The 14,302-nt window shown below is 44.6% G+C and overlaps 1 protein-coding gene across 2 annotated transcripts in view; it reads right to left on the reverse strand.

Moving 5' to 3' along the window:
- Positions 1-14,302, reverse strand: part of Ciapin1 (cytokine induced apoptosis inhibitor 1) — a 17,028-nt gene continuing 2,726 nt past the window's right edge. The window contains exons 2-9 of one of the 2 annotated variants that reach the window (XM_003472068.5): positions 11,871-12,053; positions 11,328-11,480; positions 10,075-10,151; positions 8,926-9,088; positions 7,394-7,467; positions 6,233-6,348; positions 3,852-3,933; positions 1-3,275 (exon numbers count right to left, since the gene is read on the reverse strand). In XM_003472068.5, coding sequence (XP_003472116.1) covers positions 3,165-3,275; positions 3,852-3,933; positions 6,233-6,348; positions 7,394-7,467; positions 8,926-9,088; positions 10,075-10,151; positions 11,328-11,480; positions 11,871-12,042 — 948 coding nt within the window. In that variant the 5' untranslated portion in view covers positions 12,043-12,053 and the 3' untranslated portion in view covers positions 1-3,164. Of the gene's footprint in view, positions 3,276-3,851; positions 3,934-6,232; positions 6,349-7,393; positions 7,468-8,925; positions 9,089-10,074; positions 10,152-11,327; positions 11,481-11,870; positions 12,057-14,302 lie in introns of both variants that reach the window. The other variant, XM_005004679.3, reaches the window with a different exon arrangement.

Below are 14,302 nucleotides of genomic sequence, written 5' to 3' on the forward strand. Positions count from 1 at the left end.
TTGGGTGAAGGCAACACAGCACAAGATTTATTATACCTGGGCATAGGCAGACCAAGGGCGATAAAGTTATCAGTCCCAAACAAAGAAAAGCAGGGCTTTTTATAGGGTCTGGGAAAGAGGGTCAAGTGAGAGCAGGTGGGGGGTCTCATGGTGGGGTGCTGAGCACACATCTGTGGTCGAGGTTCTCAGAATGTCTGGTACAGACATAAAGATGTTATCAGGTGTTTGGCACTGCGGTCTCCTGTCCTGTCTTACTTCATGATATCCTGTCCTGTTTGTCCAGGGACAACAGGACTTCTTTGCAGTTTCCTGTCCCTTGTTGATAGCTTTCTGGGGACTGTAGTTTGCTGAGAACAGTGCAGTTGCTGGCAAAGTCATGCCCAGGCTGTGCCTGACAGCATGGAGAGAAATTCTCTAAGACAGTGGTCCTTAAGCTTGAGTGCACTTTATTATCACCAAGGGAAGCGTAAAAATGCTGATGCCAGCTGGATATAGTGGCACATGCCTGTAATCCCAGTACTTGGGAGGCTAAGGCTGGAGAGTCTCTTTGAGTTTGAGGACAGTATGGACTACATAGCAAGACCGTCTTGAAAAGCCAAAACCAGCAGATGTCACAAGCCCCACTCCAGCAGATGCTGACTTACTAGGGCTTTGGAAGGAAGATGACACAAGAGCCAGTTTTGCTTTAGAAGTCATGCAGGTGATTCTAACACACAGCTGGCAGTGAACTACCCAAAGGAACCCCACTAAAGTGTGTTCCCAACTGACTTTACCTGCTACTATGGGGGGCACACTGCTTTTAGCCTCTCACAACTCTTCTGCAATTCACAAAGCAGCATGCCTCTGTCCGGTCCAGCAACAGTGCTTCTAGCACATGAGGTTCTCCCTTCAGCCTGGCTGGGAGCCGGTCACCACTTGAGGTATTGTTTCCACTCAAGCAGCTGCCTCACTCTGGAGCAGTCTGCAGCGTCATCATCTCCCTCTTTCTCCAGCTCCTAGGTGCCTGCTTTTCACCCCTTCCAAAGTTTCAGCTGCCACCTAACCCCAACATGTGGTAGTCTCTGCTGCCCACTACACTTGCAGCTTTTAAGTGAATTCAGCAGGGGGCAGCACCAGGCACCATGGAGTATACCCAAAATCTCAGCACTTGGGAGGCTGAATCAGGAGGATTGCCTGAGGCCAGCCTGGACTCCAAGGTAAGACTGTTTAAAATTACAAACAAAAAGAAAGTGGCCAGAGGGAGAGTTCCAAATGTACTCTGCCATGTTTTAAGATTTTACTCACAGTCCCCTCAGACCTACTGATTCGGAAAGGTCCACAGGTGACATCAGGTATCAGTTCACACTTTTTGGATTTCACGGCACTGAGGAACCAACGCAGGGCCTTATGCAACTGAGATTTGTCTCCTGCCCATCATCTGTGTTAAAAAGTACTCAAGTGACTGATGGGTGCAGGTCATTTCCGGCATTCACTGTTCCCTTCATTGTAAACTGAGGATGCATTCAGGGCGACCCAACAGTTTTGGGCTCCAGCCTTGTCCTCTGTGGGATGACACAGCAGCTGTCGGCACAGTCTCATTAACCACACCCCACAGAGCTTCACCCTCTGTGCCAGCAATGGCCAGGACTCAGAAGAGCCCGTCCTGGAATGCTCTGGCTGGGGATTGTGTTCCACAACTAGGCAACCGCAGCAGAATTACTAATGGGGTCGGCTGGCTGGGCATACGCCACCATAAGCCATTGTGGGGGCTGTTAGTTTGTTGCCATGAACAAGTCACCAGACACTTGGATGCTTCAGACATCCACTTATGCTGGTTTCTGCGTGTCCAGCCCCCTTAGGCTCCCATGGCTGCAGTCATGGTGCCACTCTTATTGTGCAGACTTGGGATATTGGTCCAGCCATGTGTTACTAGCAGGACCAAGCTCCTTGTGGCTGGGCTGAGGGCCCGCTGTCCTAGCACTGTTGTTGAGGGCATGTCCCCACTTAGACCTTGCACAACGTGATAACTTCTGTACTGCCAACAAGCTTTGTTCCCTGGTTCGCAAGGATCACCTGATTGCGTCAGGCTCACTCAAGATAATCTCCACTTTAATCAACTGTAAGTCAGCAGGGACTTTTAACTACATTTGCAAAATCCCTTGCCTTTGCACAGAACCTCCTCTAACCCTAGGAGGGCGATCCCACAGCTTCCACAGGTCTTGCTCAGGGGTGACACAGGGACACAGGTCACTGGAGGCCATCTTGGAACTCTGCCTCCCCAGGCTTCGGAATCCAGCTTCAGCCACAGTCCTAACTAAACTCCACCAGCAGTGACCAGAAGGAGAACCAAGTCAGGAGAATCCAACCAAGCTTTGCAGACACATACAAATTAGCACTTTTATTTACCAGTGAAACAAAAATCTGTCTGCTAAACCCACACAATCTCTCCAAGTGTCTGGAAAGATCAGGTTTGGGTCTGGCGAGAACAGAGTCAAGAGAAATGCTATTGGTTCAGTCCTCCCTGCTCCTCCCCAGTCTGAACTCCTCTAAGAGCAGCTACTTGTAAGGACAGTGCTGGCCCCACTGTGTGGGCCACCAACTCCTCCACAAAGGAGGGCTGCTTCCCTGTCCAGGCAGAGCCCGGATGATGTGGGAACACCACATGCACCTACGTACCCTCTTAGAACTGAGGCACAGGAGTGTACAAGTGTAACACCTGTCAGTGAACAGAAATGACAACAGATGTAGATGGATGGAAAGAGACAGACACACACAGGATGGGCTCACAGTAACCAGCAAGTGACCCCTCAGATGCCCTGAGGTCATGAGACAGTTGACTCAAGTTACTAAGCATTTGCTGACTCATAAGAGCAAGTAGGTGGCAGGGTCACTGAGCTTAGAGCAGGGGTGGCACCTGGAGCCTGTCGCAGGGCATAAATACTCAAGGACAACTGGCTCGAGAGTGGATTGTCAAGTGTTTTACCACGAGATCCTAATACTTCGGGGAACCAGGCCCCCCCACGTCCCAGTCTTCTTGGAGAAAGCAGCACTAATACCACTGTGCCACAGCCTGCCTCACCCGGTCTACAGACTGCAGAGATTTCAAACAGAGTGGGCGAGTCCAGAGGAGGCAGGAAGAGAGGATCAGGAGTGGCTGCAGAGCAGACCTGGCCTTGGGGTCCCTCCTAGGCATCGTGCAGGCTGCTGTTGCTCAGGAGCACCTTCTCCCCGGGCTTGAAGGCTGGCATCCCGAGGTAGGGGCAGCTGGCGCAACGGAATGCATCACCCAGGTAGCACTGTGGAGAGAGAACAGGAAGTCACACAGGGACACCAAGGAGCAGCTCACCCAAGACCCGGGCCAAGGGCAAATGTCCAGATGCATTCACAGGTCCAGCAGGACACAAATACTAGAAGGTTTCAAGAGCTCTAGCTTGGTTAAAATAGTTAACAGAAGGTCCTTGGGGGAATATGTATCCCCCTTCTAAGTCACAGCCAAGCCTGGCCAAATGGCTCAGTAACTTCTGGTCCTGCTCTAGGGCAGGAACAAAGGAGCCAAAAGTAAGAGACAACAAGCCAGGTGTGGTGACACATATTTGTAATCCGAGCACTCAGGAGGCTGAGGCGTAAGGATCACCATGAGTTTGAGGCCAGCCTGAACTACACATTGAGACTCTGTCTCAAAAGAAAAGACACAATGAGGGCCTTCCCTGTGGCAGGGAGATGACTTCTTCCCCATCTCCACCTACACACGTTCCCTTGCATTGGCCTATGCCTGCACCATGTGAATCATGCAAGTGTCTTAGTTTACAATGATGTCCCCAACCACAAGGGGTCACAGAAGAGCTGAAGAGCTGTAAGGTACAGATACTTACGTTTCCACAGGCCGACTTGGGCTGGGAGCTCTTCTGTGCCTCTGATTTCTCCTTCTCCAGTTCTTCCGCTAGGCCACAAGTGCTAGGGCAAATCAGTTGATGCTGAAGATTTGTCACTATCCAGGAACCCCACATCCACTGCAGAGCCAAAGCATGCCCTAAAACTCTTCTCTTTCTACTGTAAGTATCAAGTTAGATGCCTTAGGGGGCCAGCCAGAAAATTACATGCCTGGCTGGTCCTGTACTCTTTAATCATGAAGAAGCTGAGGGTCACCAGGCACTTCAAGAAAGGTTGAAGTTAGGGACCAAACTAAAAAAAAATAAAAACAAAACCAGACAAATGAAATAGAAAGCAGAGCATGATGTAATACTGTAATACTCTGTAGGCTGAGGCAGGCGGATCACTGAGTTCAAAACCAGCCTGAACTATACAGTGAAACTCTATCTCAAAAAACAAAACAAAAACACTACCCAAGGAGTAAAAAACAGAACTTTCAGCAAAAGAGAAGATATCACACCCATGAAATAGCAAACTATAATTTTCTTTTAAAAAGTCAAGGACAAAAAAAACTTAGAATAGTGGGCCACGGATTTAGCTCAGTGGCATAAGCGCCTGCCTGGCAAGCTCAAGGTCACAAGTTCAATCCCCAGTACCAAAAAAACCCAGAATAGTAGAAATAAAATAGTACTGGTGGTTTTGGAAGATAAATGAAGAAATCCTCCTGAAAGGGGCACATTTCCCCTGAAAGGGGAAAATGTGAGAGAAAACTATAGGACCAAAAAATCCAATATTTGAGTCGTAAGTCACTCAGAGAAAATAAACAGAAGGTGAAACTTGTAAACAATTTCTTTTTTTTTTTTTTGGGGGGGGGGGGGGAGAAGTTCTTGCTATGTAATTCAGGCTGGCCTTCAAATCACTATGTAGCCCAGGCTGGCCTCGAATTCATGGTGATCCTCCTGCCTCAGCTTCCCAAATTCTGGGATGATAGTTGTCTACCACCACAGCTAGCTAAACAAAAATTTTAAAAAAATGTCCTAAGGCCACAGACATAGCTTTTTAGACAGAAAAGATACATTACATGGTTAGTGCAAAATATAAGAACAAATCCCTATTCAAGACATTCTGTTACACAATGACAACAGAGATAAAGATTCTACAAATTTCTGAAATAGAGAAAGAAGACCTATGCTGAGGATCAAGATGCTCTAACAGAATGGATCAAAGATACCGGTTAGGCCTCAGATGTCAAAATTAAAAGAAAGAAAACAGAACTATTTCCACACTATAAGAAAATGTTTTCTAAGCAAGATTTCTTGAACCTTAGTCACCAACCATTTATGAGTTAAACACAGATATTTACACACACACACACACACACACACACACACACACACACCCCTAACACACTGGAAAAAAAAGGAAAAATAAAAAATAAAACAAAATCCAAACCTTACCTTCTAGGCAGCCTTTCTAAGAAACTACTGGAGAATACATTCCTCCAACACCATGGGAAAAAACCAAGCAAGAGCACACACGGAGCACAGGAAACAAACGCTAATATAGGTGGGGAGGGACTTGCAGGGAGCAGTGAGGCATACCAGCCCTGTGACACTCACAGGAGATGGACGCCTGAAGGCTGCCACCACCATACTATGTCACTCAAGGCTAGGCAGGTCAGTCTAGTTTCCTTCTAGTTTCCATGAAAAAAGGAATAAAATCTTTCCTACAACTGTGTGCTGACAGCGTCCAATCTTCCACTGCATCCCCGCCACGGAAGCTAGACCTGCTGGGGACGCTTCCTCTTGCTCTGACCCATTCCCAAGGGTAGAGCCTGGCCCACGGCAAGCCTAGAACAGCCCCTCCCTCATCTCACGTCGGCCGCCTTGCAGTCACTGCACCTCCACAACTCTTTAACCTGCGCCAAGCGCACGCACCACACCAGTTTCCTCCAATTCACCCCAGACTCTTCCCATTATCTCATCGAAGGCCTCTGTCCACAAAAAAAAGCCATGACCAATGCCAAGTAAAGCCTCTGCTCAGCTTTCCTTCCCTGGGAGCCCTTATGTAATGTGGGAATATTTATGTCAATTCTTTGTGACACACTGAGGTACTATTTGGAGAGTCACACATGGGTGGTCAAGATCAAACACCTATGAATGATGAACATAGACTTAGAGCAGAAACCATTTGGGGGCGGAGCAAATGTAGCTGAGGAAGCGTGCACAGGTGACATGGGAGGTACCTTTCTGTTTTAGTCTGGGCAGTCAGTACATAACAGCCTGTTGTGCTTTAAAATGCACATGTTTAATTGACTCCTCTACACGACACTCTCACAGTAACATATTCTAACCCAATCAGGCAGTGAGGATTTGAGACTCACCAGTTCTTGCAGGCCTTCCTCTTTTTCCCCTCTCCACAGGAAGCGGCCCGCAGGGACGCAGGATCAGGCTTTTTCAAATCTTCTGGATCCAGCAGCTCATCTGAGTCAATGAGATCCTGGGAAGTATTCAAAGCCATTAGCAACACAGTCTCGGTCTAGTGAATTCAGAGGTTAGGGTAAAGGAGGCACCATCTCTGCCCTACTTTGGACTGATTACCACACTCACCCCTACTGCAAGCTCAAGAGAAGAGGCACTACAGTATGAAAGCACTAGGAGCTGACTTACATGAGAAATAGTTGTGTGGCCCGAGATTAGTAGAGCACGAGTGTGCATGTTGGGGCTGGGAGAAGGAAGTGTATTTCTTTGTATAGTCACATGAAAAAAGGAATAAAACCTTTCCTACATAATTCCAGAGAAAAGGGCAAATATTTATGTGTAAAATTCTTTTTAGGTTTTTGTTGTTTTGGGCTGGAGATATAGCTCAGTGATACAGCCCGTCTGGCAAGCATAGGCTGAGAGCTCAATCTCTGGTACCAAAATAGAAAGAAAAAAAAAGTTTTTGTTTGAGACAGGGTCTCACTATGATGTTCAGGTTGCCCAGACTCACTATGTAGCCCAGGCTGGCCCAGAACTTGTGACGATCCTCCTGCCTCAGTTTTCCGAGCGCTTAGATTACAGTATGTGCGACCTTGCCTGGCTTATTTGTGTAATTCTTTATAAATGTGGACATGACCTACTTTGTTCACCACTCTAGCCTCAGTAATAGAGGCCGGAAACGAAGGACTTGATTATACACAGTGCTGATAAAAGATGGAAAGAGTGCTTTTAACACTGGGAGCATTCAGTGACTTGTCCTGAGAAAGGGACTGATAAAAACAGCCCAACAAACTCTTTTTTGGTTTACACCCTTCCACAAGGGTCTTTGATATATCTCATAAAGTGAGGGACAGAAATCTCTGTGTACAAGATGCCAAAAAATTTTTATGGTGCTACCAAGATGTAGTGTCGTTCTAAGTCATAGGCACAGTGACAGCAAAAACATGATGCTAGGCTTCAAACACACCCACGTGTGCAAGTCCAAAAAGGTCACGCCAGCCTGCAGCTGTCATGCACAAGACAGGATCTGGAAGAAGCAATCAATGAGCACAGTGCCGACTCACCATGCCCTCGTCCTCCATGTCATTGGCTGAAAGGGTCCAGAGCTTAGCGGCAGCAGGGTCCACAGCAGGCTTCACTGAGTCCAACCAAGAAAAGAAGTCCATAAAATCAGCTAGAACAGGCTATGAGCAACATCATACAAGTACTTTCTGCAGAGCTTGAGTGAAGCGGCTGGAGAGGGAGTCAGAGGCTTGGTCTCCACACAGCTCCACCTCTCAGAAAGACAGGACCCTGGGCTGACCGCCTTCACGCACTCAGCAAGTCTGCACTTTCACACTGCTTTCTCTTTGTTATCTTAGTTTCCACTCCTCTAACATGGAGCAAACAGCATCCCTTCTGCTTACTGTAGATATTTTAGGGTTTAAACGAGCAATCTGTCAAAGACTTCATAAGTGACAAAGTTGTAGCCTCCTCTAAATCTGTTATATGAGAAATCAGGCTCTGGAGCTGTTCGTGGCAACATCACATGAACAGTGGCTTCACACCACAAGCTTCACATCTGGTGATTCTCTGTCCTGGTCAGGAGAATATAAAGAGAGAGCAGAGACCTGGGGGCCTCAGAAAGGCCTCCCACATGAGCACCCTCCATGACCACTGTCACAGCTGGATCTCCCAATTTCTGCAAGGCCAGCTACTCATTAAATCTGCTCCTACCTATTCTGGAACCATAAACTCAAAGGCTAGATTCCCAAGAATTTCTTGAAATCTTATGTTGGTCAGTCAAAATGGTGCAAGGAAGATATGCCAGTAAATAAATATCTGTAAAGTTTTGCATTCATCACAGATAGGACCGTAATTCAGGCATTAAAAAAAAAAAAAGTGACAGAAAGGATGAAAGTGGTGGTGAAGGGTGCATGTATTCATGTGCACATGCTAAACTTTCTGCACAGAAGAAACAGTTTAATAAGCATCACAGGACCCTCAAAAGAAGAAAAGTCGACTTTATTGGTGTAGGAAAAGTAACTGTGGGCTGTGTATGGTAATCCTAGCTACTCAAGAGGCTTAAGCAGGCTGCTTCCAAGTTAAAGGCCAGCCTAGATGACCTAGTGACCTTGCCACAAAATGAAAAGATCTTGGAACACAGCTGCATTGGTAAAGCACTTGCCTAGCATTTATAAGACCCAGAGTTCAATCTCAGTACTGCAAAAAGAAAAAAAAACAAAAAACAAAAAACAAAAACAAAGCCCTGCAACAGCAACAGGGCACCAGTATCACAAGTACCATCAGCAGTAGCAAGAAGCATTCTGAGGCTGACCTCTGTACCTCTGGGACCTGGAAAATGTCATTATCTAAACACATGACTCTGGCCTCTAGAGTTAAGAGGCCTTTGGTACAGAAGGGGTTGAGCTAGATAATATCTATGCATAACTGCATCCTAGTATTCCTGGGATAAAATATATTATGCATTCTGTCATTTGGAAATGACAGAAACTAAAGAAACCAATCCTCTAGAAATACTTGGATTGCTGGCTCAATTTCCAACATGTCCTTCCACGTCCATTCACACAGAGGTATGTATATGGGCTGGTCTTACCTGAAGGTTTCTTGATGATGGAAAGGTTGAGCTGACTAGAAGAACCCACTTCAAAGTTGGGCTTTTTGCCTGTGATCTGAATAATCAGCAGACTGTTGTTGTTGTAACCCAGATGTTCCTGGACAGACTTCACCTCCCCAGGGCTCAAGGGCTCCCTTTGCAGCTGGAATTCAAGATATTAAGGGATCACACAGGGTTAAACATGCATTTTGGTGTCTTAAATATATAATAGTAGAAAATAACAGTATGTCACTATTCACATTCAGTTGCTCATTCATCAGAACCCTAGAGGCTAATCTCATCAGCATGGTAACTTTGCTCCAACCATTGGTAACTTTTAAAGGATTTATGAATTATTAGGTACAAGATACCTAATCATTGTGAGGGCTTAATGATTATGATTGTAGAGATGTGTCAAGACATGGTCACAATATCTAATAGAAACACCTCACAATGAAGATAGTGGAACTCTTTAACCCAAAGGAAAAAGAGAGAAAAGATATATTTTCTTTGTTCCTTGAGAAGTTATAGATAGTAGCAGGTTCTGTGCCACTGAGCTATATTGCCAGCTTACACTACTATATTCTATAGTATAACTTGAATTTTTACAAACATTGTTTACTTAGAACTAAACACAGAAAACTTTAAAGGAAAAGGAACCATAGGTATAAAAATCTAAGGCATTACATCACATAAGAAGAGGTGTAACAGTTACCCTAGGGCAGCACATACTTTTTCCCACACCCAAGATAAACATCTACAATTCTGTTTAATTCACACACCTCCACTGGACTGCTGGAAATGTGATTTCCTCCCAACTTAGCTCATTCTCCCACAAAGAGTGGGAGGCTGGTCTAGATGAGGTGTTTCAGTGGGCCTAGATTTGTGACCACTGAGATGGGGCTGAAAAAGCCTAGCAGCTGCTGTCCAGGCCCTGCTGCTGCACACTAGGGAGTTCCGGACAAGCCACCCCAAGTGACCAGCCCAGTCTCTCCAAAGATCTGCTCCCTGAAGCCCTTCGATTCCCTGTCTGTAGCATGTGTGGGCTTGCTTCCTAGTCCATGGCAACATTCCCGTCTGCTCTGACAGACTCTAGTTTGTCACCCAAGGTTTAACACAGCAAAGAGGGCTGCCTACACATACACCTACCTCCTTCACTTCCACAAGACCAGAAAGAGTCAGGGCTGAACACAATTTAGATGCCGTCTTCATTTTGCTATTGTTGACTGCCAAGAGGAAAACCCCAATTAATAGCTTTATAGGTCAAAGCAGGAAAAATAATTAAGGCTCTATCCTGTGTGAGTCAAGAGGTACTCAAATAATAACTGTCCTATCTTTTGTGTACAGTTTAGTGAAAGCATCTGAATTTGAAACGTCCTTTCAGCTGTTCAAAGTGCTCTTATCTATGCTCTTAAACATTACAATTCCATTGTTTCTTATCACTCCTCCCTTCTGAAGGATGCTAGATAATATTAGAAACTGCAAAGAGCAGGAAATACAAGTATTCTTCCTATAAAGTTGCTAGACACTGTAGTTAGTTATTCAAAACCTAAATTTCCAGTGAATACTGATGTCTCCAAACAATTCACAAGTTTACAGTGCCACATAAATAACAAGCATCTTTGTACATTTCAAAACACTTGCGTTTCTATTGCTTTGATGAAAAAAATGTCCTATTTTGATTGAAAGTATTGTGAATGACTTTCTAATAGCTATACCTTTAATTCTTGGACACTGTCATTAGTTTCAAATGAATCAACAGCTATCTCAGCACTCTCAGACTTCCAAGCATTATTCTGAAATAACTGTAGAGTCACAGAAAGTATACACATGCAGAGACACACAGACAAGTTCAGAGAAGTCCTAGACCCTTCATCTGATCTTCCCCAATGCTACCATCTCTCAAAATACGCAGAGAGAGATACTAGAATACTACCCTTTGCTGCCAGGCACTTCCTCTTTGCCATACCTAGCCCATGGAAACTACTAACATGACCTTCTTTGGTACTATTTCAAAAATATGAATAGGGCTGGGTATGATGGTGCACACTTATAACCGCAGCACTCTAGAGGACAAGGCAAGAGGATCACTGCGTTCTAGGCCAGCCTGGACTACACAGTGAGCTCAAGGCCAGCCTGAACTACATAGTGAGACCCTGTCTCAAAAAAACCAAAACCAAAAAAATAGAATCATACAGCACAAGAACCTTTTGAAATTTTTTTTTTCTTCTCTGTACAATTCTCTGTATCTAACAATAGTTTGCTCTGTTTATTTATATTGAGACAGGGTCTTGCTATGTAGCCCAGCTGGTCTGGAACTTGTGGCAATCCTCCTGCCTCGGCCTTATGAATGAGTGCTGGAATTATAGGCTTATACCCAACTCAACCCTGTGAACTCTTACCTACAGCTGTCTCTACTGGCTCTTTCAGAAAAAGACACCCTCCAGGCCGAAGAATCCGGGCCATCTCCGCCAAAACCTCAGCACTGTGCAGAGTAGTGCTTCCTGGTACTACACCCGACAAAATAATGTCAAAGCTGGATTCCTTGTGGGCAGCTGAAAAGAAAGAAGACTCTAATTAGCAATCACCTAAGCCTAGAAGCAATTTCCCAAGCTATCCCAAGCCTCCACAAAAGCTATGAGCTCCTACCTGTTTAGTAAACTCTATCAAACCATAAGATGCAGCTCTGCCCTGCTCTCAGTCTCACTAATTTCAGGAAGAAGAACAAACTTTAAAAAAAAAAATATGCAACAGCTACTAAATAGCAAGAACATACTTACAGAAATCAACTACACTCTAAGTCCACTGCATTGCACCTGAAAAATAACTGATAAGCCACTGCTTTCCTTATGCCATCCAGAACAAAAACTCAGATACCAAGGAACTACAGACCCAGTACCTCTCATCAAAACCCCAATCCTGTGTAGAGTGTGGGTAAAACTTACATTGCAGCAGCTGATCGATATTTTCCACAGACACTCGGTCCTCACTGCCAGTTAACCCTTGAAGTTTATCCACCAGATCTTTCAGAGCCTCCGTGGGGGTTGACTTATCCCAGATCACTGCCACCAGCTGGCCAGCTGAGATCCCGAATTCTGCCATTGCTGCAGTGTTCATGAGCCTAAAAGCTACTGGCCAAAAGAAAATCATGACTGAGCAGAGAGAGTGCAGTTTAATCTGGGGGTATCAATAAATACGATTAGAATCACAATCTACTTTCAACCTCCCACCATCGAATGCTGATGACATTAGAGAGCTTACTATAGATGCTAGAGTTTAAATAAATGAACCTATCACCCCAGGGTTTCATAATCCCAACATTCCTCAACAAGGGACATGGCTAGAATCCTGACACAGTAGAGTCAAGAAAAGGGATAGTTGAGCTGGAGATGTAGCTCAGTGGTAGAGCACTAACCCTGGGATTGATCCCAGCACAGCAGAAAAACTGAAGTAAGGTGGGAAGGTGGGGTTTAGAGACAAGTAAGGTTAGAAACAGATTATTTCTTCTTTGAAGTAACTCAGCTTAAACAATATAAAACACACAGGGCCATTAATTAGGCAGAAGCATGACTCAGCAAGGAAGGCAAATAACCTGGCAGATATAACCCAAGCACAGCATAAAAATTTTTAAAGACACAGCACATTTAAATTTTGCAAACTAAATACTATTTTCTCTTTTATAAAAATTCAACCAGGTATGGGGACATATACCTATAATCACAGCACTCGGGAGGCTGAGACATGACAACTGCCATGAACTGCAAGTCAACCTGAGCTACCTAGTTCAAGGGATCTGAAGCAAATGATACTGTGCAAGTGACACAATCAGAAGATTTATGAGGATAAAGTAAGGAATAGAATTTGAATCGCAATCTATCTGCTCATGAAGTCCATGTTTAATATGGAAATTTTACCCTGTGGGTCAACTTTGATGCACAGGAGAGTATGTAAAATGTTTACAATGAAATTAGGTCCATAGATGCATATTGTTTATTTCCTTCCTTCCTTTTTTCTTTCTTCCATCCCCTCCTTCTTTCCTTCTTTGGTTATCTGAGACAGGACCTTTGCTCTGTAGTGCAGGCTGACCTTGAACTCACTTCTGTAGCCTCAATTTCATGGAGATCCTCCTGCCTTAGCCTCTTGAGTTCTAGGGTTATAGGAATGCGCCAGCACAGCCAGCTTCTCCTTCTCTCTTAAACACTAATGCTATCAAGTGTCTGACTAGGTAAAAGAAATGAAACAAAGACACAAACAGTGGTAGAGGGTCACACACAGATTAATCTCATTCTGAACACTTCTGATTTCTGCAGTGATGGCTGACAGTGACTATATCACCACACACACTCTGGATCTAAATTTGAACTGTATATACTACATTCTTCCTTTTTAAAAAATGTTTCCTTTAATTCACTGTCTCCTAGCTCAGCATTATGGGACAGGCCTATAATCCTAGCACTTTGAAACTAAAGCAGGTGGATCTTTCTGAGTTTAAGGCCAGCCTTAAATAGCACAAAGCAAGCCCCTATCTCAAAACAAAACAAAAAAACGGAAAAACAAATCACTGTCTCCTCCATCTACAAGCTGGAGTCACCTTTTTTTTTGGTGGGGGAAATGGGGGCAGTGCTGGGGTTCAGATCCAGGGCCTTGCACACACTAGGCAAGTGTTCTACCGCTGAGCAACACCTCTAGGCATTTTCAATTACTAATGATTTTAATTCTTAGAGCAAAACTAAAACTTCTTAGCCTGAGCCAAGCATGGTGGCACATGCCTGTAATGCCAACAGTGTAGGAGGCTGAGGCAGGAGGATCACAAATTTGGGCCCAGCTTGCCAACTTACCAAGAACTTGCCTCAAAATAAAAAGGGTTAGGAATGTAGCTCAGTGAAAGGCCTTAGCTTCAATCCCTAGCTGAACACATGAACACTTTCGCCTGCTAGATTCATAACCTAGTCCAATATTCACACACAAATCCTTGTTCTAGGAAAAATCTATTTTCACTACATCATGCCTTTTACCTTTATGTAAACAACCTTTATCAATCCCAATCTGACTACAATTCCCAGTAAAAGGATACAGGCAGGGCTGGGGATTTAGCTCAGCGGCATAAGTACCTGCCTTGCAAGCAGGCGGTCGCGAGTTCGATCCCCGGTACCGATAAAAATGAAAAAGACAAAAAACAAACAAACAAACAAACAAAACCCAAAAACAAACAAAAGGATACAGGCAGCAGGCAGGCAGGTTTAAATAGTCATTTAACTTTGGATTTTAAATCCTTCAACCATCATACACTGAAAACTGCAACTTTTAAGCTTTTAATTATCACATGTCAAAAAAAAACCTCTTGCAAAATCTTTAAGAGCAACTTGGGGATCAATCT

The sequence above is a fragment of the Cavia porcellus genome, unplaced genomic scaffold (genome assembly GCF_034190915.1).
Source record: "Cavia porcellus strain 051 isolate PalLab524CR breed Dunkin Hartley unplaced genomic scaffold, mCavPor4.1 scaffold_4, whole genome shotgun sequence".
Lineage (NCBI taxonomy): Eukaryota > Metazoa > Chordata > Mammalia > Rodentia > Caviidae > Cavia > Cavia porcellus.